The sequence below is a fragment of the Mobula hypostoma genome, chromosome 9 (genome assembly GCF_963921235.1).
Source record: "Mobula hypostoma chromosome 9, sMobHyp1.1, whole genome shotgun sequence".
Taxonomy (NCBI): domain Eukaryota; kingdom Metazoa; phylum Chordata; class Chondrichthyes; order Myliobatiformes; family Myliobatidae; genus Mobula; species Mobula hypostoma.
Window position 1 is genome coordinate 138087934 of NC_086105.1, and position 26221 is coordinate 138114154.

Below are 26221 nucleotides of genomic sequence, written 5' to 3' on the forward strand. Positions count from 1 at the left end.
CAGAAATTGCATAATATTTGCAAATAGGTATCCTTGAGGTCAGGCCACACAAATGTTTTTATAAGTAATGCCTTGCTTTACAACGTTGCTGTTGTTCTGATGACTGATGGGAGCTGAATATTATTTGGAAGGTTGGACGGGGTACATTTACATCCTCTAATTTACAAGAAGTTCAGACATTTTGGGTGTAAATGGATACTTTCTTTTGTGGGGAAATCTAGGATTGGGGTCAATGTTTCAAATTAAGTGGTTGCCCATTAAAAATAACATCTTTTCCTGTCGGAGGGTCACTAATTTCTTCAACGTTTATCCTCAGAGCAATACAAGCAGTCTTTGTGCACAGGTAGGCAGATTCATAAGAAAAGTTTTGAGAGGATATCGAAGGTAGATGGGAACACAAAGCTGAAGTTACAATCAATCATTATTTTATTAAAAGGTCATGGTGTCCCAAATAAGGGTCTTGGCCCAAAACATCGACTGTTTGTTCATCTCCATACACACTGTCTGACCTGCTGAGTTCCTCCAGCATTTCTTGTGTTATTTTGGCCATGCGCTCTTCTCACTACTACTACAGGGCAGGAGGTACAGAAGGCTTAGTCATAGTCATAGTCATACCTTATTGATCCTGGGGGAAATTGATTTTCATTACAGTTGCACCATAAATAATAAATAGTAATAAAACCATAAATAGTTAAATAGTAACATGTCAATTATGCCAGGAAATAAGTCCAGGACCAGCCTATTGGCTCAGGGTGTCTGACCCTCCAAGGGAGGAGTTGTAAAGTTTGACAGCCACAGGCAGGAATGACTTCCTATGATGCTCTGTGTTGCACCTCCGTGGAATGAGTCTCTGGCTGAATGTACTCCTGTGCCCACCCAGTACATTATGTAGTGGATGGGAGACATTGTCCAAGATGGCATACAACTTGGACAGCATCCTCTTTTCAGACACCACCGTCAAAGTCCAGTTCCATCCCCACAACATCACTGGCCTTACGAATGAGTTTGTTGATTCTGTTGGTGTCTGCTACCCTCAGCCTGCTGCCCCAGCACACAACAGCAAACTTGATAGCACTGGCCACCACAGACTCATAGAACATCCTCAGCATCGTACGACAGATGTTAAAGGACCTCAGTCTCCTCAGGAAATAGAGACGGCTCTGACCCTTCTTGTAGACGGCCTCAGTGTTCTTTGACCAGTCCAGTTTATTGTCAATTCGTATCCCCAGGTATTTGTAATCCTCCACCATGTCCACACTGACCCCCTGGATGAAAACAGGGGTCACCAGTACCTTGGCTACCAGTACCGATATCTTAGGTCTCACAACACCAAATTCAGGAACAGTTCTTAACCTACAACTCAGACCGGATTCTACAGACTCATTTTGAGACAATTTGTAACACATATTCTTAGAACTTTCTTTATTTGCAGAGTTTTTGTTTTGCACATTGGTTGTTTGTCAGTCTTTGTTTATGTATAGTTTTGCATAGATTGCATTTGATTTTTACTGTATGTGCTTACAAGAAAATGAATCTCAAGGTAGTATATGGTAACATATACACTTCGGTCATAGAGTTGCTTTGAAATTTGAGTGTCAAGTGGCCTACTCCTGATCCTAATTTAGCTATCTGGACAAACGTATCCAGGGCAGAGCACTCTAAACCCTCATGAGGCAGGAGAGAACACAAAGGGATTGAGGCTGGGAGATGATCGTGACTCAGACAGACATAAAATAGACAGGCAATTCCGCAGCAACACTATCAAACTGGTGGAGCCACAACCCTACCCAGACGACAACAGGACCTGTCTACGGATGCCACGTTAAAGTAAGGAATCAAAATACGATGGAAGTCCTCAGGCTCAGTTTGTCTGTAGTTAGATTAGGTTCTAATTTTATAGTGAGCAGATTTTTAATCCCTATCCTATGAGTGAACAAAACGTAATGCTTAAATAAAACCTTCAGGTTTTTATCATCCAATAAAATCCACATTTCTGAACTGTGGTTTAAAAAATACAACTGGCAACATAAATGAATAAGATAAGGAACAGTGTTAACAGCATGACAGCAACAATAACAGTTAACAATTGTTACAGCTGTTGAATTTGAGATCTGTGATGCCAGGCACAGATCCAATGACCTCCGGACAGCACATTGGACAAGGAGACAAACCACATGTGCAATTAGTCATCTGGTGCAAACCATGGAACACATCACCTCCAATTATCCTCTAGTGTTCTACTGGTTGTGGAAAGACTGTCCACCAATTTACCATTCAAACAAAGAGCTACTGCAGCTATCACTTTCAAATAGTTCACATGGTATGCAAAATTGAAGCACATGGAATCAGGGTTAAGGTACTGACATGGCTCATAATATGATTAGAGCTTCTTTGTTACCTTTAACATTTTAAATTAAGTTATCAAAAGGTTTATTAATAGAAGTAATGACTGTTCTTATGTTGAGACTTAAAAGCCATCACTTGCTGAGATTGAAAACCCAAGTGGATATGAACAGGATGTTTCCTATAGTGTGGGAGTCTAGGACCAGAGAGCACAGATCAGAATGCAAGGTTGCCCCTTTAGAACAGAGATAAAAAGGAATTTCTTTAGTCAAAGGCTGGTGAATCTGTGGAATTCATCGCCACCGACAGCTGAGGAGGCCAAGTCATTGGCTATATTGATTAGTAAGGACATTAATGTTTATAGGGAAAAGACAGGAGAATGAGGTCGAGAGGAGAAATAAATCAGCCGTGAAGGAATGGTGGAGCAGACTCAATGGGCCAGATGGCCTAAGTTTGCTCCTATGTCTTAAGGTCTTAGCATTTTTTTCCCATTCCAACCAAAGTTAAATGTGCCCTTTTTTGTTGATTCATGTGCTGTTGTTAGTCAGGCATTGTTACTGAATCTGAGTGGCTTAATCAACTATTTCACAAAGCAGTTTAGAGTTAACCATATTCTTCTTGGCCCTAAGCTATAAAGGGGTTCAGAACACAGAAGGGAAACGTTTCCAAACAGCGAACCCATCGAACTTTTGCAATACTTCATTTTTGACAAGAATTTTTAAGTTTGAAAATTAACTAAATATCTGCTGCCTGCTGGGTCTCAACTTTGATTCCATATCATTATCCCAGACTTCTGGACTGCTGGTTTGATAACCTCTGAATCTCCAAAGTGTCACAACTTGTACCCAAAAGAAATTGGTTACACAGTGACATTCACAGACACAGGATATTGGAACACAGCTGTGAGTTTAATATGCTAGATATCTAAAAATCCAACCACTCAAAAGACAATTTCCATCTCCCCAATGGAGCATAAACACCATGCAACCATACTCCATAAATGTGGAGTCTGTTCTCTGATCTAGCTGAGAATGACAATGACATTAAAACAGAGGGTATCTATGTCCAGATCATTCCAAATTATCATACTAAAATAAACTGAGGTAAAACAATGAAATCAACATTTTAATTGAAGCCCATCTTCAACAATTTTCAATTTAATAAATGATCCAAATATCTATTTTGAAAAAAGCAGGAAGATTTGTTTTTAAACAGGAACAACTTGTAGCAGGTCTGAAGACGAGATAAACCACCACATCATCTTTGCAAAGTTAAACTTTCCTCCTTGCTCCTTTATAACATGTGAAGACTTCAATGAAGTAGTCAGATGCAAAATGCTTAACAGATACAAACATGGAACTTAGAAAAGATTTGCTGTCCAAAAATTACAAAAACGTTTGTACAAGTCACAATCCGGTGAACTACGATTCAAACTGGTTATTTTCGCTGTAAATGCTGGTTTCCTTTCCAGCTCCTTGTTCTCCACTTTTCTGCTCTTGAAACACATCTGTACCCACAAAAGGTGGCTCCATTTCCTTTCCATCTTCTTCAGCTTTCTTGGCGAGTTCCTTTTCTTCTAGCTGCTCTTTTGAACTTACACAGCCATCATTCTCAGTGGGAGAACAGGTGTTTCTTTTCGATTTCTCTTCTGTGTCACTTTTTGTTACCTCTTGCAGGTTGTACTTACGGAAAAGTATATAGTCCTGGACTACACTTACACAGCACACGCTTTTTATTATCTCCACAATGATGGTGTATTCAGGAAAACTAAGATCCACTTTGTTTTCAGCATTCAAATTTACCACTATTCCTGAAAAATGAGGAGCAAAATTAGTACTCCTGCCAGACAAAAAGACACCTACAGCTCTCTACAAATTACAATTTTTAGAACAGTGATTTATAAAGCACATTAACCCAGCAAAGAAGTCCCAAGCCATGTCACATAGGTGTCAATATAGAGCTGCTGCCTTACAGTTCCAGAGACCCAAGTTCAATCCTGACCTCTGAAACTATCCATGTGAAGTTTACACATTCTCCCTGTGACTGTGTGGATTTCCAGGGAAATTACTAGGGAATTAGAACGTTCTAAAAACCAGTATAGGCTCAATGGACCAGATGCCCTCATGTCTGTTGTAGGAAAATCTTAAGAGGCACATTTGATCCAAGGTTATTCAAAATTGACTTGGGAAAAGAAAAAGATAAAGATTAGCTTTATTTGTCATATGTACATCAAAAAGTAGTGAAATGTGTCATTCGCTTCAATAACCAAAACAGTCCAGGGATGTGCTGGGGCAGTCTGCAGGTGCTGCCAGCACAGCACGCCTACAGTAAGTCTATTGAAATCTGGGAGAAAACTGGAGCACCAAGAAGAAACCTATGCATTCATGGGGAGAATGTGCAAATTCTCCAGTCAGCAGCAAGAATTGAACCAGGATCTTCTGATCACTGACACTGCAAAATATGACGCTAACCACTAGCTCTTTGGACCGCTAGAGGAAACTGGAGCACTCAGAGGAAACCCAGGCGGACCATGGAGGGAATGTACACACTCCTTAATGATGGCACCAGAACTGAACTCCAGAACACCCTGCGCTATAATGGCATTACGTTAACCGCTAAATTATTCCCACAGTAAATTTAAGTCGGGGAATTTTTTAAAAAAACATTTTTCCCTGAAAAGTGATACTTTGTTGAATGACGTATGATTAGGCTTTCAAAATTTGCACTCTGCCACAATTACAATCACATTTTTGAAATATTTAAAATAATTACATTGGTATGTACTACACCTCCCCAAATATAATCTCTTAAAAGTTAGATTGCATTTTTCCTCAATATATTTGCTGCCATCTTAATTTTATGTGCATGTAAATGATAGTTTGCAACCTATAAAATGGTTAGAAAAGAGCATGAGAAGGAATACTCTGTACCAGCACTGGCGCTAGGTTATTGGACCAACAATGTAGAAATCAGAACTCACACTGCACCATGGCACCTGTGAAACTTAATAATTTGAAACTTTAAAAAGTCAAAGCAACACTGACCACAAAGCCACAGGACTGTCTTAAGAATCACATTTGGCCAAGTAATATTCTTCCAGGAGGAAATCTGCTTCCATAGGTTTCCACACACACCAATGTAGTCAACTCTACATTGACTATCCCAAATAGCCCAACAAGCAATTGAGTTCAAGGATCTCATTATGAACAAGCAATACAAATTGTTCTTGCAAGCAACGCCCAGGTACTGAAGTATGAATAAATAAAAACTATTGAGAAATTACAATGCTGGAGAGAAAGGTTCTGTCCTCAACATTTCCAGTACATCTTATTTGTGTAAAGTTAAGAGACAGAGGTGCAATCAACACTGTTACAACTAATCTGTAAGCCAAGGACTGATAGGAAGGATATTAAGAAGCAAGGTCTGGGGGAAATGCAGAGGATGTGCCAAAGTAATGGGAAACTTTAACTATCCAAATAAAAACTAGGACAGTAAGAGCTGGGAGAAGCTTCTGAAGTATGCTCAACAGAACTCTTTTCATTGTAACTTTTCCGGCACAAGGCACTAATAGACTTGGTTCTGGGAAATGAGCCAGACCAACCAGAGCAATTGCCAGTGGGTCAACATCTAGGAAACAGAATTATAAGATTTAGACAGCTATGGAAGAGGATATAGAAGACTCCAAGGTAAACTTGTGAATTGGAGAAGGGCCAATTTCAATAGGACAGGAACAAGTCTGGCTTTGGTGAACTGGAATCAAATGTTTTTGGCAGGGAAAACTGTAGTTTCACAATGGGAGGCTTTTCAAGTGGAAATGTTTCAGTTACAGTCTAGATAAATTCTCATGAAGGATAGAAGTAGGAAAATTAAAATCTGTGCTCCCTGCATGTCCAGAAAGGCAGGGGTACACTGAGCAGGAAGAACATGTGAAAAGTGCCATGTTTTTATACATGCGAGAAGCAGAATGATCACAAAAGTTAAGTAAAAATGGAAATAAAGAGAGCCAGAGAACACACAAGAAGATTTATACAGAAGGGATTCCAGAGTATTCCCTAGGCACAGGTACCAGAAAAAGGCTCTTAAAAGAGCGATGAAGCCTATCAGAGATTAGAAGGAGAACTTACTCATGGAGGAAGAGGGCAAAGCTGAGGTATTGAATGAGTTGTTAACATCAGTTTTTACTAAAGACGACATTGCTGAAGTTTCCAGCAAAATAAGATGAAATTGAGATTCTGGATGGCCTAAAAAATATTAGGAAGCCCAGCTGCACTTAAAATGAATAAATCACCTTGCCCTGGGGGATGCATTCTACATTAATAAGGGAAGTACGAGAGGAAATTACAGAAGTCATGGCCATAAACTTCCAAACATTTCTTGATTCAGGAGAGACTGGATAAATAACAAATATTGTACTCTTGTTCACTGCAGGACAAACATAAATCTCTACGTTTAACTTCGGTGCCGAGGAAATTTCTAGAAAAAGTATTTTGGAGCTGAACTAATGGTTTAATCAGAGAAAGCCAATGTGAACTTGTAAGGGGAAATCACATCTAATTAACTTGATAGTGAGGTAACTGAAGAGGAAGGGCAAGAAAAACATTATTCATAGGGCTGAAAAATAATTTTGTTATCGAGATTGAAGGCATGGAATAAAAGAGGCTGGATACATCAGCATTGAGGAGGCCCCTACAAAGTAGAGAAGCAAACTTTGAATGCATGAATAGACCAATGAAAATACCAAAGCAGGTAAAGGTTAAAAAGCAAAAGGAATGCATCTAGAACATTGCAATGGGTTAAGATTTATTTAAAAATAAAACTAAACATATTCAAACAATGCCTTTTACACAGACCTTCCAATATTATAAGAAAGTTTATAACTTGTCTGCAAACATGGTTCCATTGTAAGATTCACCCTTGAAACAGGTGTGATATACAAACAAAAAATGACATTTACCTGCTAGCGCCTTGATGACATCATCTCTGTTCATGTGACTGTTATTCCTAGCTTTATAAACGATTCGGAAAGTGGCTTTTTTGGGAACTTTGAACCAGGGTTCCAGGAAAGTCTCAAAGTACTTTGGGATCTCCTCCATGAAAGCCTTGCATGACCCCGACACCGGCAACATCCGCAAAATAGCTCGGGTTTTCTTCTTCTTGGTTGTATGCAGATCCTTCAAAATGTGATGAACTAGTTTGTCCGGTTCTGCTTTTGAGCGAGGGAAAAAAAGAGGGTGTATTTAGATTCACAAAAATCACTGAGCTCATGCATTCACATTACATAAATTGGCAAGAATTCCTGCCTGTCCTAAGTGTTGACTTCAAGTAAATTACATGCTAGTCAAGTGTAGACCTTATATTTCTGCCTTACACACTTCCAACAGAATATTTGGAGTCAGAAAGTTATGAATGCTGAACCCCAACAGATGCAAACAGAAGTACACTCAGAATGTAACACACAGAAAATGCTGAAGGAACACAGCAGGTCAGGCAGCATCTACATAAAGGAATAAAGAGACTAGCTCACAGGGCACATTTAAAGGGGCAATCCCAGAGAGAAAGCTCAAAAAAGTGGAACCAGCACCCAATCAGCAATTTTAAGACTTGTGTTTGAAGCATTATCTCCACTTCTGAACTATGATCCCAATGAAATTACCAAAAAAAAAATTCAGAAGCAGGCTTCAATGCATATGTCATTGCATTATGTACTCAGGACATACAATGGAGGGCAGACTTTTGTTTGAAGCATTAGCTGAACATTCTCTTCTTTACCAAAGCCACCAACTACTGTGGTATTATTCAGAAATGCAAAGATACGATTGGTTTAGTTTTTCCATTAGCAGCACTTTTCTTTAGATCCCTTTAATATTACAGCTCCAACATTATGTATCGGGGGTTCCCAACCTTTTGTAGACCCAGGCAATTTCTTCCAGTTTGTCTGCAAAACAGGCTATTCTTCTTTTCTCCATCTCTTTTCAAGGTGGTTGGGGTCCTGATAAGAGTCCATGATCTATAGTTGCAGCTCAAACTACAGTTCTCCACGGGCCGTGAGTTCTTGTTCTCAGACTTGCCATGTGGTCTGGTGTTTCACTATCTCCAGCTGCGGCTTGACAGATCTGAACCTTCGGGATGTGGCTGTCTGGACAACCCGGTTCTTTGCCAATGTCGCTCACTGAAGCATCGCAGGAGACTGAAACATCGAGGGAGCAGGCAGTGCGCAGTGCCGTCAGAAGGCGGCTCCTGCACTCAAGTGATCCCTTCGCACGTGCGCGCACTCTCTCTCTGATGGTGAGAGCCTGTCGGTCGAGTCAGAAGACTCAGAGAGCCACACAGCAGATTGTAACATGAAACAGCAAGCTGCTGGTCTCCCACTCTCATCTGTTGTGGAAGCAAACTCTCTCTCCCTTACTAGTGAGAGAAAGCCTGTCTGAGATACCAAAGTGTTGGGAAGGACTGTAGTTTTTGATTGACTCTAGATCAAGTTCCCTTTGGGGCTTTTGCTATTGCTTGCATGATGGGGGGAGGAAAGGGCAAAAATCAGTGCTTTTGTTGGGACAAATGGGGGAGGTGGAGGCTGATGCTTGTGCATGGGGGGGCTTTGGAATTCTGACATTTTCTGTCATTCACTCTTCAGGGTTTTTTTTTGTCTGCAAAGAGCAAGAACTTCAGGAATTGCATACATTTTCTGATATTAAATTGAACCATTGATCCAGGGACCCCTGCCATTAACGAAGGGGTCTATGGACCCCAGGTTGGGAACCCCTGATATGTAGAGCTACATGTGCTGTGTCTTAATGTATGCACCATGAACTCCACTTCTGAACTATAATCCCAATGAAATTACAAAAAACAAATTCCAGAAACAGGCTTCAATTCATGTTATTACATTGTGTACTCAGTACATACCGATTCCAACCCATGCACTTAATTACATCACTGAGATTGACACATTAAATTCATCTGTTCAGTTTCTGTCTTCCATTTCCAACTAACTCCGTCCACAAAATCTTTTTTCTGCTGACTGATGTTGTTCTCACTTTTCTTGCCTCCTTATTAATTGATATTATAGTGGCTCCCACTCCCATATAAAACATCACATCCATACAAAACATGTCAGATGACATTTCCCATAGAAAGCTCTTCAAGTCCAGGATGCTGTTCTTAGCAGAACTTGTCATTCAGTACAATGATTTTTTTCCAGTATCAATCCCTAAGAAAGGCTTGTCCAGATCCATCTTTCTACACATCATCAGTACTCTTAAGAACAGAAGTTTTCAGAGGCCACAAAACATACAGTAGAACACTAATGCCCACAACAAAGTAACACACAACTGTTTTTTCATTGGTACTTCACAATCCTAAAAAAATAGCACAGCAAGAGGCCACTTGGCCCACTATATCAATACCAGCTAAAAAAAAAGAGCAACCCAGCCAAGAAATAAAAGTGCAAGGAACAGGAGCTAAGCTACTGTCCCCACACTGAGTTCTCCATTCAATAAGATCAAATATGATCCCATTGCACAAATCCATCATTTGTTATGTGCCGTGTAACATCATATAAGCAATCATGGTCTATCCACGACCATGATTGATTGTGGGAATATTTTTTCTCCCTACAGAAGTGGTACGCCATTGCCTTCTTCTGAGCAGTGTCTTTACAATTCAGGTGATCCCACCTATTAACAACACTCTCCAGAGACTGTCTGCCTGATGTCAATGGTCACATAACTAGGACGTGATATGCACCAGCTGCTCATACGACCATCCACCACCTGTTCCCATGGCTTCACATGACCATGATCGGGGGGCTAAGCAGGTGCTACACCTTGCCCAAGGGTGATCTACAGGCTAGTGCAGGGAAAGAGCACCTTACACCACCTTTGGTAAAGATGTACAGCATCTCCCCCCACCCCTGCCACCCATCCAAAGCAAAATACTGCAGATGCCAAAAACTTAAAACAAAACAAAAAATGCTAGAAGTACTCTCCAGGTTTGGAAGCATCTGTGAATATGGGGGGAAAAAAGTCAATATTCTTTACAAATGAAAGGTTATTGGCCCAAAATGTTAACTCCATTTCTCATTTCATAGATGCTGTCTGATCATGAGTATTTTCAAAATTTTCTGTTTTATTTCTGTTCATATCTATCTCCACCATGACATGCTCCCTTCTCCTTACGACCATCAAGGAGGAGGTACTGAAGACACACATTCAATATTTCAGGAACAGCTTCTTCCCCTCTGCCATCAGATTTCTGAATGGACAATGAACACCACTATTTTGCTTTTTTTTGGGCAATAATTTTTTTTTTATACAGATTTCTTATTGTAACAATTTTTTAAAGATATTGTACTACATTGCTACTGCAAAATACATTTTGCAACATATGTCAGAGATAAACTTGATTTTGATTTTCTTTCAATTCTCTTGGAGCCCAAAATTTAACAATCCAGACAATTATAAACTCAATGATTGATCATCCACTGTACTTCGGAGTAGAGTTCCAAAGATTTACTACCTTCAGAGTGCAAAACAATTCCAAATAGTCAAACTATGGCCTGTTACTATGGCCCCAGCTCACGGCCATTTCCCTGTCCTTGTTTTAATGCTTCGCCGATTTTACAGGCATATCAAGTACTCTAAGTACTTCTTAAATAGGCCATTCCTACCTTTACTAGTTTTTCAGGCAGCAAATTCCAGACTCCAACTGTCATATAGATGAATAAATCTTTCCTGTTCCCTTTTATTCCTTTGACTAATTACCATATACCTATGCCCCTTATTGATGCTTTAAATATTTATGATTTATAAATTATGAAGCACAGAGATTAAGATTAATCCCTTTAATGGCATTGTGAAGAAAAGAATAAGAAATTATTTCTCCAACAGATGGAATACAATTCAGTCTAGAACTAAAAATAAAAATCACATCACCAATGTCATGGGTTCTGATGAAGACAATATTATTGGCTCCACTGTCCAAAGCCTGGAATCGGCGGAGCTGCTTCTGTGTCGATGCGTTGATCTGTCTAACTTCCTGCTCCAGGGCAGCTTCAGCATCGTCATCTTCTTCATCCTCACTGTTAGATTCCTCTACAAACTGGAAGTAAACAGAAGTAAATCTGTAAATTCTAGATATTTTTAAAATGGAAACAGGGATACTGTGTTTTGTTAGATACATTTATCCACAAAAATTTCCTTGACCAAAACTCAGTTTTCAATTATGGGAAACAAAACACTGCATCATGCAAATTCAGTGTTATGCTTTTCATGGCCAGACCCGCTACTCAATTCTTGCTTCTTAACTATGATAAGCATTTGATATTTTCATTAATCTACTAATTCAACGGAAGTTACTAACTATTCTCTATATATGCTGCCCTGGGAGTATTAAAATGTTTTAAGCAATTATTTAAATATTCCAGAAGGAGGAAAGATTTACTGAATGAAATGTGAAGGTGTACTCATGTTGAAGCAAAAGGCCTCTTAAAATCCCCTTTAAAATAAAATCAGTGATTTCTGTTTCCCTTCAAGACAGATGGATATCAATGGAATCAGGGGGAAAGATCAAGCACAATTTTCCTCCATTTCTTATGTTCCTAACAAACTTGGAATATGGTTATAAATACTACTTTGTTTTAAAGTACATAGTGCAACCTATATGTATTCAAAATTACAGGAAAGTACTTTTTTTTAATCTTCAGTCCCTACTTTGCCCAAGAACATAGAACAATGTTCTTATAATAAGTTCAAAGTAAATTTATTATCAAAGTTCATACATGTCACTATATACAACCCTGAGATTGATTTTCTTGAGGGCACAGAATAAAAACGTAACAGAATCAATGAAAGACCTCAAAATTTGGGCGCTCAGTGTGCAAAAGACAACAAACTGCAAATACAGACAAAAAGAAATAATACTAATAATAACAACAAATAAATATTGAGAACATGAGATGAAGAGTCCTTGAAAGTAAGTCCACTGGTTGTGGGAAACACTTCAAATGATAGGCAAGTGAAGTTATCCTCTTTGGTTCAAGAGCCTGTTGAATAAGGGGTAGTAACTGCTGCTGAACCTGATGGTACGAGTCCTGGGGCTCCTGCACCACCTTCCTCACGGTAGCAGCGAGAAGACAGTATGCCCCAGATGGTGGTGGTCCTTGATGATGGATGCTGCTTTCCTATGACAGCATTTCATGTAGATGTACTCAATGGAGGGGAGGTTTTACCCATGATGAACTGGGCCATAGCCACCGCTTTCTGTAGGATTTTCCATTCAAATGCACTGGTGTTTCTATACCAGTCAATATACTCTCCACTATGGATCTACAGAAATTTGTCAAAGTTTTAAACATCATGCTGAATCTTCGCTAACTCCTAAGGCTAGTAGAGGAGCTGCCATGTTTTTTTCTCAATTGCACTTACATGCTGAACCCAGGACAGGTCCTCTACAAATACTAACACTGAGGAATTTAAAGTTGTTGACCCTCCCTACCTCAGATTCTCCAATGAGGACTGACTCATGGACCTCTGGTTTGCTCCTCCTAAAGTCAATAATCTACTCCTTGGTCTCACTGACATTAAGTAAGAGGTTGTTATGACACTACTCAGCCAGATTTTCAATCTCCCTCCTATGTGCTGATTCATCACCATCTTTGATTCTGCCTGTGACAATTTATTTAATAGTGCTGGCAGCAACAGCACTACAGAAGGCCACTTTTCATATTCAGATATTAGTGGGATGATTAAAAAAACTGGTACAAATAACTCACAGAATTATTGAAAATTCTTAGGTTCATTACTAAACACCAACTGTAAACACACACGCTTCCATTCATGCAACCTCAAGTTCTTGGTTATCGAAATGGGAAAGCATGATGGGACTTTTTAAACCACATTAAAGCAAAGCGTCCCGAATGATATCATCAATTAGCACCAATAGTATTGTTAACTGCTAACAGCAAGTCTGTAAAATCAAAGCTAAATAGCAATATTTAACCGTAAGTGGCTTGTATTTTAAACTAGAGTTTAGCAAAAAAACAATTATGACAACTGACAACCCACCTTCTACCTCTTCCCCCTCATCCCATAAAAGCTGTGGTTATAAAGTCCAAACAGTATAAATATGAACAAGTACTAACCGCTCATACAAAATCTTCACATGCATAATTCTTGCATTATCAGGTGCTAGAGCTACTGTTATAAAAGCCGCAACCCATCATTAGGAAGGAGATATAAATGCAGTCAATTAATAAACCCAGTTAAAGAGTGACGGACAATGGTGAACCCGAAAACACCTGGATCAGTATGTCTCGTACATCAGAATCGTAAAATAAATTTACAACACAGATGCAGACCATTGGCCTCATTCTGCAAGTTCTAGTTTAAAAAATATACTCATTTCATTTTCCATAACTAAATCTATGACCCTGCTGTCAATGACTCTTTAGATAGACATCGACAAAATGTTGAAGTTGGATGAGGGCTTCTGCATCTTTTAGGCAATGAGCTCCAAATCCAAACCATGCTCCAGGGAAAAAAAGCATTCTCAGTTCTCATCAAATCCTTCTACCAGTTACACATTTTTTAAAAATTCTAGAGAAATAAACCCCCTTTCTAAACTTCTCTTTATTTTATATACCTCAATTAAGAATGCCCTCACCTTACTTTGCTAGTTAGGCCAACCAATGCCGATCCAGGTTAGTCCTATTTTCCCACATTTCTGCCCATATCTGCTTTCCATGTATCAGTCTATCTTTTAAAAGTTGTTATTGTACCTACCACAAACATGTACTCTGACAGCTCATTCCATATATTTATAATCCTGTTAATAAGAAAATCCCCCTCAAATTCCTATTAGATCTTTCTTCTCTCACCGAAGGATAAAAACTCTAGCCATCCAATTTTCCTTATAACTAAAGTCCAAACCTGCTCGTAAATTTCCCCTGTAGTGTATCAGTGATTATGTTTTTGTTGCAAAATGATTTCTAGCAAATTTTTACAAAAGTACCGTGGAGAGCTTACTGACAGTTTACATCACGGCCTGGTATCAAGGCCTCAATACACAGGATCAGGCTCAGCCAGTTCCACCATGGGCACTAGCCTCTCCACCTCTGAGGACATCTTCAAAAGGCCATGCCTCAAGAAGACAGCAGCCAGGGCATGCCGCCTTCTCATTACTACCATCTGGGAAGAGGTGCAGAAGCTTGAAGATGTGCCTTCAATATTTTAGGAACAGCTTCTTCCCCTTTGCCTTCAGATTACTGAGTAGTCCATGAACCCATGAACACTACCTCACTATTTTCATCTCTTTTTGTACTATTTAGTTTTTATATATCCTTATTGTACTTTCTAGTAACTTTCTAGTAACTAGCACTGCACTACTGTCACAAATTTCATGATTTTTTCAGTGATAATAAGCCTGATTCTGATGACTAGAAATGTTTCAACCTTGCAAATAATGAAGTAAATTCTAACATAAACTTCTTCCTATTTTGTGTTATGCCTTAGCTATATAGAAAACCAGCCTGTATGACTTTAATTGCCTTTTCTAATTGTCTGCCACACTTAAACATCAGTGGGGCACATGCTCCCAGAGTCTCTATGCCTCCACTTCTCTCAGTACCCACTCATTTACTGTGTATTCAAGGAATTATACAGCACAGAAGCAGGCCCTTTGGCACACAACTCATCCATGCCAACCAAGTCACAAGGGCGACCTCATTCCACCAAGATGCAACACACAGCGTCATAGGAAGCCATTCCTGCCTGTGGCCATCAAACTTTACAACTCCTCCCTTGGAGGGTCAGACACCCTGAGCAAATAGGCTGGTCCTGGACTTATTTCATAATTTACTGGCATAATTTACATATTACTATTTAACTATTTATGGTTCTATTACTATTTATTATTTATGGTGCAACTGTAACGAAAACCAATTTCCCCTGGGATCAATAAAGTATGACTATGACTATGGATACACATGAGGACCTACTCACTCTCTAGTTACTTTGTGCTCTCGAATCCTTGAATATAAAGTTGTTTGCTGTCAACCCTACGCAATTCAATAATTATTCCAGCTATTTAAATTTCTAACTCAATACAGTAACCTGTTGCACTTCCAATGGCAATTAAATTTGCTTAGACCAAAATGTTTTAGATTTGTTGAATGACGGGAGTGAACACCCACCATCGTGGCCGAGGACAAATATGTGCAGATCCATGATCTGACTAACCACTTTTTTTGATGATTGGAGTAGAGAACTGTTCTCTCTACTTGCCCTCTGCAGTACCCTGTACCGTCTGGCTGGTTAGACTCAGATCGCGGGATAATCAGGTACTGGCAATAATTACCGGCATTGTCAGTAAATGGAAGAACAAAAGATAAAGGAGTTGGGTTTAGAGTTGCCTGCATGCTCATAATGTCCTAACTCACAGCCGCACTGCACCTTCTCTGGGCCGTATAGTTGGTCGGCGTACTCATTCAACAAGCTGTACGCTTCTGCCGTGCATTTTCTCTCGTTCATGTTACAAGTGATGAGCAGACCCTGCATCCCCGCTTCCAGCTCTCGGCTCCCGCAGGGCTTCTTGGCCACATGGCGCAAGTATGAGCTCTTGTTTCTCTTCTTTGCTTTGGGGTCGGCTGTTGTCATGGCTGTTCAAGACAGAAAAGAAAAACGTCTCGAATTTAATGCAAATAAGTTATTACTGATCAAACCAACAAGTGTTTTCCTTAAAATGCATCACATGCGATAAATTACACCCTACAACCTACCGATTGCAATTTCAAGCACTGGCTCGGCAGAACTCCTCCCTTTCGCATCATTAAACTGCGACGCGACACAACCCAACTACCACTGAACAGGGTCCTAGTGCTCACGGACGTGTGCGCTCCCTTTTACAGCCTGACGCCCTAATTACCAATGTTGGCATTTTCTGTCCAGCTAGGCACAGTTATACCTGAAAACGAAAAACTGTTTTTCCCACGTGGTCTGAGTCTACAACGAAATAAATCCCTGCCCTTCACATATTTCCATCTTGCCCGTCACCAGTAGAACAATCCCATCAGTTATATTCCCCGTTGTCTCTTATTTATTCTTCGTTGCCTTGCAAGTTATTGTCCTATTCTCCTTCAACCCATTTCTCCGCCCACAGGGTTTCCACCAGCCACACTCTAAAAACCAAAAAAAAAATTAAAAATAACACAAAAAAGTGCTTGGAAAGCCTAGGCGTCCGCAAAAAAAAAACGGAGGAAAGAGAAATTGAGTAACAATTCGGGACGAAACTCGGAAAATATTACGATTATATATATATACATCAGAAATATTGATATTTGCTAATTAACCAGAATCTACAATACTACCATTTTCTTGTGGCCATTCACAGTAACTACAAAGAAACACAACAGAATCAATGAAAAAATGCACACAAGATGGACAAACAATGTGCAAAACACAACAAACTGCAAACACAAAAAGGGAAAAATACAAGATAATAAAAAATAAATATGCAATAAATACCAAGATCATGAGATGAAGATTCCTTGAAAGTGATGTGGGAAAAATTCATTGTTGGGCTGAGTGAAGTTATCTCCTTTGGTACAAGAGCCGGATAGTTGAGAGCAATAACCATTCCTGAAGCAGGTGATGTTGGTCCTGAGGCTCCTGCACCTCCTTCCTGATGGGAGCAGTGAGAAGAATGCATTGTCTGGGTGGTGGGGGTTCCTGATGATGGATGCTACTTTCTTTTGACTGTGCTTCTTGTATATGTGCTCAATGGTGGGGAGGGCTTTACCCATGATGGACTGCGCTGAATCACTACTTTTTGTAGGCTTTTCCGTTCAAGGGCATTGGTGTTTCCATACCAGGCCGTGCTGCAATGAGTATATTCTCCATTGCGTGTCTGTAGTTGTTCAGTTTTAGATGACATGCCAAATCCTTTAAGGAAGTAGAGGCACCACTGTGCCTACTTTGTAATGGCACTTATCTGCAGGACCCCCAGGACAGATCCTCTGAAATGATAATGCCAAGGAATTTAAAGTTGTATTATTACAGTGCTGATTGTCAGAATTAAAGTAACAAGCAACTGGAAGCTTAGAACCATCTCGTAAACTGAACATTAGTACTTAACAAAGCAGTCACCCAATCTGGGTTTGGTTTCTCCAAAGTAGAAGAAACCACAATGTAATGCACTACAAACTTAATGGCAAGAAATAAAAGTGAATAGCTGGTTTACCCGGAAGAACTGTTTGGCTCCCTGTATCATAGGAAGGAAAGAGATTAAAGAATCATTATTACATCTCCTACCAATGCATGGGAAAGCAACATGAGAAAGAGAGTTGTTAGTGAAGAAAAAAAGAGAACGCTACAATCAGCAATGAGAAAAGTCTCCAGAACGTTACAAGGATAGGGGAGGAGCTTACAAGTCAGATGATGGAAGCTCTTTAAAGATCTTGGAAATTGTGAATTCTGAACATCGAGGTCAGTGGGGTAGAAAGTGAGGACCAGGAGAAATCAGTCTGGGAGGAAGTGAGTGCAAAGCTACATGAAATGAATGGGACATGGACCAGGGACACAAGGAGATCAGCATCTGAAAGGTAGTTTGTATTAAGTTATGTCATTAGAGCAGAAACAATACAAGAAGAATTGGGAGAACTGAAAGGAGTATTTATATGAGGTACGGTAAACAAAATATAGTCAAGATAGCTGTAGGACTCCGAGATCTTACAACTGATTTTTAGTGGCTAACCTATCCCAAGAAGGACGCATGGAGATCACAGTGAAGAGTTGAAGATGGACCTTGTGAAAGAGAGATCAGGATTGAATTAGAAAGGGTTAGATCATTTAAATTTCTGGGAGTTATATTTGATTCACAATTAACATGGGCAGACCATATCAGGAAAGTTGAGGAGAAATGTAAAAAAGTAATAAATGTGATGAGATGTTTGATTGGTAGGGAATAGGGAACAAGTTGTTCAGCGTTGAAGAGAATGTATGTGGCTTTAGTAAGATCTGTGTTGGACTGTGGAAATATAGCATACGGATCAGCAGCTAGGTCTCTTATAAGGAAACTGGATGTGATTCAGGCTCAGGCTTTGAGAGTGTGCAGTGGAGCTTTTAAAACATTACCAGTATCAGCCCTACAGGGAGTAATGCCTTTGGAACTAAGAAGGATGTAATTGATGGCAAACTACTGGGCTAATTTCTCACCCTGCTAAAGGAGTATTGCAAGAGTGCTGGGAAAATCGGAGGTTTCAGAGGGATAACTTTAGTCAGGTAGGGAACAATATTGCTAAAGAATAATTTATCATTTAGCAAAGAATAATGATCTAAGGATAAGTCCTTCAGTCGTTTATCCAGTTGTAGCTCCATGGAAGCTTGTTTGGCCTGACATAGACTGGCATTTGTTAGAGATAAAAAGGATAGGAAAATATAAAACTGATTTGGTAAGTGCATTTAACTGTCACATGATGGAAAAGTATAATGATTATTATCACTGTCCTGTATAACATTGTGCAGCAGTGGTATAGTTCAAATACATAAAATTACCATAAATGACAAAATAAAAATTGTGCCAGAAATAATAAGGCATTATTCATGGGTTCATAAACTGTTCAGAAATCAGATGGCAAAGTGGAAGTAGCTGTTTCTAATCACAAACAAGAGAAAATCTGCAGATGCTGGAAATCCAAGCAAAACACACACACACACACACACCGCTGGAGGAACTGCCTGATCTGCTGAGTTCCTCCAGCATTGTGTGTGTGAAGCTGTTACTAAATCATTGAATCTTTCTGCCCCTGTGGTAGAGGGCATGTTCCAAAAGGTGAGGGCCCTTAATGTTGGATGCCACCTTCTGTCATAGTCTGGTCCGTGAAGTCCGTATTCTGGTTCACGGTCCAGTCTATGGTTCCTTATTCCGGGGTTTCTGGTTTTCCCCCGTTTCTGTTGCGGGCACGTTTCTCGTTTTGGGGCTGAGACACAAATACCTCTGCAAACCAGGGATTCCCTGCTGGATTGTCCTGTTCCCCTCCCTGTTTTTCCCCCCTTGCCTGATTCTCTGCCTGCTCACCTAGCCTGGATACCCTTTCTGTATTGCTGAAGTCTTACCGCTGGAGCAAGACTGGAGCCTTGTTAGGTCAAGATAAGGAACTGTCTTTTGTTGTGTGGAATTGTCTCTCTGTGTCCATGCCTTCACTAGGTAGGTCTGGCCATTTGCCGTTACCTAGTGTTGGGATCTGTCTCTGTGTCCACACCTTCGCTAGGTGGGTCTGGCTGTTTGCTGCCACCTTGTGTTGGAATCTGTCTCTTCATGTTCAGTGTTATGTGTGTGAGTCCTTGCCCTATGTCCTGTTCCCCAGGAGGAGTCCTGGCTCTGTGTCATGTGTGTGAGTCCTAGCCCTATGTCCTGTTCCCAAGGAGGGGTCCCGGCTCTGTGTTCTGTGCTCCTGTCTCTTCTAGTCCAAGGGTCTGTGCTCCTGAAGGTCCTTGTCCAGTCCATGCCTAGTCCAGTCCTATCCGAGTCCTGTCCATGTGCCTTTACCTGTCCTTGTGTCTTGCCCTACCCAGGAGTTCCACATCCAAGCCATGGCCAGTCCTGTAGCCTTGTCTTGCCCTCGCCTAGTTCTGGAGTCCGAGCCTGAGTCAAGTCCCAGGTGCTGGGTCCTTGCCCAGTCTCTGGCTCGGAGTCCATACCCAAGCCTCGAAGTATCCTAGACCCCAGACCCCAGCCTATCTCCAAGCTCAAGCCTCAAGACCCCAGCCTGTCTCCAAGCTCAAGCCTCAAGACCCAAGACCCCAGCCTGTCTCCAAGTCCAAAGACCCCAGTCTCCAGTCCTGCAGTCATGTCATGTCCAGGCCTGGTTCAGGGGCCTGAGCCCGAGGCAAGACCCAGGGTCTGGGTCCTTGCCCAGTCTCTGGCTCGGGGTCCAAGCCCTAGTCTGCGTTCTTGTCCCTGCTCCTTGTCTGTATCCTGTCATGTCCCTACTCTAGTCAGGTCCTGTTCCTTGTACTTCAGTGTCTGTGTCCTGCATTTGGGTCTGTTCCCAGCAGCCCCTTGTGACACCTTCTTGAGGCACCATCTCTTGGGGATGTTCTTGATGGTGGGAGGATTGTGCCTGTAATGGAGCTGGCTAAGTTTAGAACCCTCTGCAGCTCTTTCCAATCCTATGCATTTAAGCATCTATACCAAACAGTGGTCTCTACAGTACATACAGAATATTGAAATTTTCAAATCTTTGGTGACATACCAAATCCCTGCAAACTCCTAAAAGAGCAAGGTTTCTTCATGTATTCAATGTATTAGATCTAGGGTAGATCCTCCGAGATGTTCACACCCAGGAACTTGAAGCTACTCACCCTTTACACATGCACCAATCCCTTCAATGAGGATATGTTTCCCCAACTTCCTCTCCCTGAAGGCCATATCTTGCCGATGCTGAGTGTGAGGTTGTTGCTGCGACATCAATTAACCAATGTATGTATCCCACCCCTCTAAGCTTCCTTTACGGCACGCCATCTAAGATTTTACCAACAGTGGTTTCATCAAACAATAAACCGATTTTAAATAGAGGTATGGTTCATGTTGCTGCCAAGGTTTTTAAGGGATAATTGAGGAACCGGACTTCTCATTCCTCGCCCTACCCTGCTCACACTGCAAAGTCCGGGAACACCACAGCCAGTTAAGTTAAACCCTCCACATCTGGTGCGGGAATGCTAGACGCGAGTTGATTGCAGATAGCACTACAGCGGGTGTTTGGTCATGAATTTGTTGATATTGAGGTTAAACTTGGGCGAAGTTGGACGTGAATTTGAGAAGTAGCAAGAGATTAAGGCAAGATCGACAGAAAAATAATTAAATCAAAATGGAATAAGGTAAACAACAGGAATTCTGCAGATGCTGGAAATTCGAGCAACATACATCAAAGTTGCTGGTGAATGCAGCACGCCAAGCAGCATCTATAGGAAGAGGTGCAGTCGACGTTTCAGGCCGAGACCCTTCGTCAGGACTAACTGAAGGAAGAGTGAGTAAGGGATTTGAAAGTGGGAGGGGGAGGGGGAGATGCAAAATGATAGGAGAAGACAGGAGGGGGAGGGATAGAGCCGAGAGCTGGACAGGTGATAGGCAAAAGGGGATACGAGAGGATCATGGGACAGGAGGTCCGGGAAGAAAGACGGGGGGGGGGACCCAGAGGATGGGCAAGAGGTATATTCAGAGGGACAGAGGGAGAAAAAGGAGAGTGAGAGAAAGAATGTGTGCATAAAAATGAGTAACAGCTGGGGTACGAGGGGGAGGTGGGGCCTAGCAGAAGTTAGAGAAGTCAATGTTCATGCCATCAGGTTGGAGGCTACCCAGACGGAATATAAGGTGTTGTTCCTCCAACCTGAGTGTGGCTTCATCTTTACAGTAGAGGAGGCCGTGGATAGACATGTCAGAATGGGAATGGCAGACTGGGAGACCGCTTTGCTGAACATCTACGCTCTGTCCGCCAGAGAAAGCAGGATCTCCCAGTGGCCACACATTTTAATTCCACATCCCATTCCCATTCTGACATGTCTATCCACGGCCTCCTCTACTGTAAAGATGAAGCCACACTCAGGTTGGAGGAACAACACCTTATATTCCGTATGGGTAGCCTCCAACCTGATGGCATGAACATTGACTTCTCTAACTTCCGCTAAGGCCCCACCTCCCCCTCGTACCCCATCTGTTACTCATTTTTATGCACACATTCTTTCTCTCACTCTCCTTTTTCTCCCTCTGTCCCTCTGAATATACCTCTTGCCCATCCTCAGGGTCACCCCCCCCCGTCTTTCTCCCTAGGCCTCCTGTCCCATGATCCTCTCGTATCCCCTTTTGCCTATCATCTGTCCAGCTCTCGGCTCTATCCCTCCCCCTCCTGTCTTCTCCTATCATTTTGCATCTCCCCCTCCCCCTCCAGCTTTCAAATCCCTTACTCACTCTTCCTTCAGTTAGTCCTGACGAAGGGTCTCGGCCTGAAACGTCGACTGTACCTCTTCCTATAGATGCTGCTTGGCCTGCTGCGTTCACCAGCAACTTTGATGTATGGAATAAGGTAGCCTGCATTCCTCTTTGTTTTTCGAATCGATATAGTTATTTGCCAGTCATTTAAACGGAGTGTTTTGACCGAAATAAAGTCACGGAGATAAGGTGTCACTGAAGACTACCGGCGACCGGTGCTCCCGCTCTATGGCGCCTCCTCCTGAGCGCGAGCGGCAGGCGGCAGGCTGCAGGTTGTTCCGGTGCGCATGCGCCGCCACCGCCGGTGGGCGCCAGACCGGGCCGGGCCGAGGACGACTGTTCAGGCCGGAGGGAGCGAGCGACCGAGCGAGCAACCCCCCCCCCCCCCCCCAGAAATGTGCTCCTTGTGCCGAACAGCTCTTTGCCAGTTCACATCAACTTGCCAGTCCGTCTGAATCTTACTCATTTTTCTCATATATTCTTACCAAGGAATTCTTGGTTTTAATCAGTTAATCTGTTACAACACACAAATTGCTGGAGGAACTCAGAAAATCAGGCAGCATCTATGGAGAGGAAGGAATAAAGAGTCAACATTTCAGGCTGAGACCCTTCATCAGGACTCTTGTTACAAATCTGTCCAGAAGGGAACAGTTCTACCTTGTCCAGATCATGTGTACATGTCTCTCTGGTGCTTCCCACTCCCTCCTACTTTTCCCAGCCATGATAACCCTCACCCTGTCCCCTTCCCACTCTCAGTCCACAACACAGACCCATATCAGAATCAGGTTTATCAGCACTCAGGTATGTCATGAGTTAATTCTTTTGCAGCAATCATTCAGAACAGTACAATACATAAAATTATTACATTGCCGTGCAGAGGTCTTTAGCACACTAGCACCCAAGACTTGCACAATACTGGTTGTACTGTACATATAACAGATGTTTGAATTTAATACTATTGTTGGAGTTCCTTTGTATGTGGGTTTGTCTATAAATCGGACATTCTTAATCCGGTGCACGTAAACACTGTGAAGCATAATAGAATCACTAAAGCATTGTCTTTATTAAAGCTGTGTAATAAAGTCTTCATTTAAACATTCTTAACCTTAGATTCTGAATACAGCCAAATAAATATTACTTTTAAAAAGTCTTGCTTGTTGGTTTCACTCTTACAGGAATCAGCAGCTAAGAGAGAGTCTCATTAGGTGGCTAATAGAGAGCACTTTAACCAAGGAAGGTGGGGTTGCCGAGCAGCAATTTTAGATTAGCCATTGTGAAAATGGGCCAATGTAAGAGTGGGGAGGTGAGGCTTTTGTTCAAAAGGATATAGCACAAGGAGGCTAAGCAGAGGAAGAAAAGAGGTGAAGTTTGGTAAGTTATTTCTTAGAGTGAGTGTGGTTGGAATATCAGGGTAGTGTTGTGCTGGTCCTGCAATATGTGCAGATCAGGGAGACTACCGGTGTCTCTGAGGACTTCATCTGTAGGAGGAGTGCCCAAGTACAGCTCCTGACGGACCATATTAAGGAACTGGATCTGCAGTTGTACATACTTAGGATAATCTGGGATGCTGAGAAGATCACAAACAAGCGCTTTAGCAAGGCAGTCATGCCTAAGGAGCAGGCTGTAGATAGTTATGTAATATCCAGGAGAAGTAAGGGAAATAAACGAGTATTCCCCTGTGGACCTTCCCCTCAGCAATAAGTATACCTTTCTGGATACTGCTGGGAGGGGAGGTTGCAGGAGGTTCTTTTTGGGCACAGCAGCAGTAGCTAGGTAGGTGGCAATGTGACTGGTTCAAGACTCAGTGGGTAAGGGAGAATTGGCCATTACAGATGTCAGGACAGTGTATTGTCTCTCAGGTGCTAATGTCAAGGACATCTCAGAGTGGCTTCAGAACATTCTCAAGGGGGACAGTGAGCAACTAGGGGTTGTGGTGCGTGATGGTACCAGCAACGCAGACAGAAAGAGGGATGAGGTCCTGCACAATGAATATAAGGAGTCAGAAGAGAACCTAGAAGGCTGGAGCTCAAGTGTAGTAATCTCTGGGTTACTCCGAGTGCCATGGGCTATCGAGATAATGTAGACTAGGTCTTTTATTCCCTACAATGCAGAAGATCAAGGAGTGACTTGATAGAATATATATAAAATCATGTGGGGCAAAGACAGGGTGAAAGCACATAGTCTTTTTCCCAGTGAAGGAAGTACTAAAATCAAGATGGGCATAGGTTTAAAATTAGAGGTGAGAGATTTAAGAAGGTCATCAGGGATAGCTTCTTCTTGCAAAGGGAGATGCATAAATGGATCAAGCTTCCAGAAACAGTGGTTGAGAAAGGGACATCAGCAAAGTTTGAAAACATGGATGGGAGAGGTTTAGGGAGCTATGGACTAAATGCAGGCAGATGGGACCCCCTCGCCAGGCAACACATTTGGCATGGATGAGTTGGGCTGAAGGGCCAGCTCTGACTCAACCCTCGGTGGCCACTTTATTAGGTACACCTACTCATTAATACAAATATCTAATCAGCCAATCATGTGGCTGCACCTCAATGAGTAAACGCATGCCGACGTGGTCATGAGGTTCATTTGTTGTTCAGAGCAAGAATCAGAATGGGGAAGAAATGTGATCTATGTGACTTTGACTATGGGATAACTGTTTTGTTCCAGATGGGATGGTTTGAGTATCTCAAACTACTGATCTCCGAGGTTTTAACACACAGCAGTCTCTAGCATTTACAGAGATTGGTACAAAGAACAAATAAATATTGAGTGAGCAGCAGTTCAGTTGGGTGAAAACACCTTGTTAATGAGAGCGGTCCAAGGAGAATGGCCAGACTGGTTCAAGCTGACAGGAAGGCTCCAGTATCTCAAATAACTGTGCGTTACAACAGAGTTGTGCAGAAGAGTATCTCCGAATGTACAACACATCGAACTTTGAAGTGGATGGGCTACAGCAGCAGAAGACCACGAACATACACTCAGTGGCCATTTTATTAGGTAAAGTAGGTACCAAATAAAGTGGCCACAGAGTTTATATACAAACAAGTGTGTGCTCAAATAACAGGAAGTAAAACCATGACTACTTTGCTGTGAATTCAAAATAAACCAGTCCCAGTGCCATGGGAAAAAAAATCCCCAAAGCCCATATTTTGCTACTGGCACGCATTACTGAAATTAGACAATAATGATTAACTCTTCTCAGTACTGAATGTACTTTGAAAGTTGCAGGCTTATTAATTGCTGGAAATACTCATACCAAACTTCTTCAACCATCTGAGGTGAAAGAGCTGCTGTTGTGCCTTTTTCACCACACAGCTAGTATGTGCAGACCACGTGAGATCCTCGGTGATGTTTATGCCGAGGAACTAAAAGCTGTTTACCCCCTCAACCCCAGATCCTTAACTTCCTTTGTCAGCCACAGTTGCCTACCCCTGCCATTTGAAGACTTCTTCCTCTGTGAGACATATCCATCCTGTGACTTGTGAACTATTCTCAGAAACTTCAGCCATCTCTGCTCTGCCATCATCCCCACCAGTATCCTCCTCCAGTCCACCTGGGCAAGCTCCTCTCTCATGCCTCTGTAATTTCCTTTATTTGATTGCGATACAGATACATGTGAGTTATGCTTCTCCTTGGGGAGAATGATGGAGGTGTCAGTTTAAACAAAGCCACACACACAAAATTCTGGAGGAACTCCGCAGGTCAGGCAGCATCTATGGAAATGAATAAACAGTCGACTTTTTAGACCGAGACCCTTCTTTAAGTCTGAGAAGGAAGGGGAAAGATGCCAGAATAAAAAGGTGGGGGAAGGGGAAAGAGGCTAGCTGGAAGGTGATAGATGAAGCCAGGTGGGTGGGAAAGGTCAAGTGCTGGAGAAGAAGGAATCTGATCGGAGAAGAGAGTG

General features: G+C 41.8%; 2 protein-coding genes across 11 annotated transcripts in view; one reads left to right on the plus strand and one right to left on the minus strand.

Moving 5' to 3' along the window:
- Positions 1-1433: 1433 nt before the first annotated feature.
- thumpd1 (THUMP domain containing 1) lies at positions 1434-17217 on the minus strand. Of its 3 annotated transcripts, none has more exons than XM_063057496.1 (5): positions 16860-17217; positions 15789-15994; positions 11274-11439; positions 7298-7549; positions 1434-4153 (listed from the first exon to the last, which is right to left on the minus strand). In XM_063057496.1, the coding sequence occupies exons 1-5, from the start codon at positions 17041-17043 to the stop codon at positions 3765-3767; spliced, it is 1197 nt and encodes a 398-aa protein (XP_062913566.1). In that variant the 5' UTR covers positions 17044-17217; the 3' UTR covers positions 1434-3764. The 3 variants fall into 3 exon arrangements, with proteins under 3 accessions (XP_062913566.1, XP_062913568.1, XP_062913569.1); XM_063057498.1 differs by having other exon boundaries at positions 7298-7546; positions 16860-17208; XM_063057499.1 differs by lacking the exon at positions 16860-17217 and adding an exon at positions 16115-16223.
- A 5091-nt stretch (positions 17218-22308) lies between these two features.
- Positions 22309-26221, plus strand: part of acsm3 (acyl-CoA synthetase medium chain family member 3) — a 44563-nt gene continuing 40650 nt past the window's right edge. Inside the window, exon 1 of one of the 8 annotated variants that reach the window (XM_063059290.1) lies at positions 22309-22414. In XM_063059290.1, coding sequence (XP_062915360.1) covers positions 22365-22414 — 50 coding nt within the window. In that variant the 5' untranslated portion in view covers positions 22309-22364. The other 7 variants (XM_063059294.1, XM_063059295.1, XM_063059286.1 and 4 more) reach the window with 7 other exon arrangements.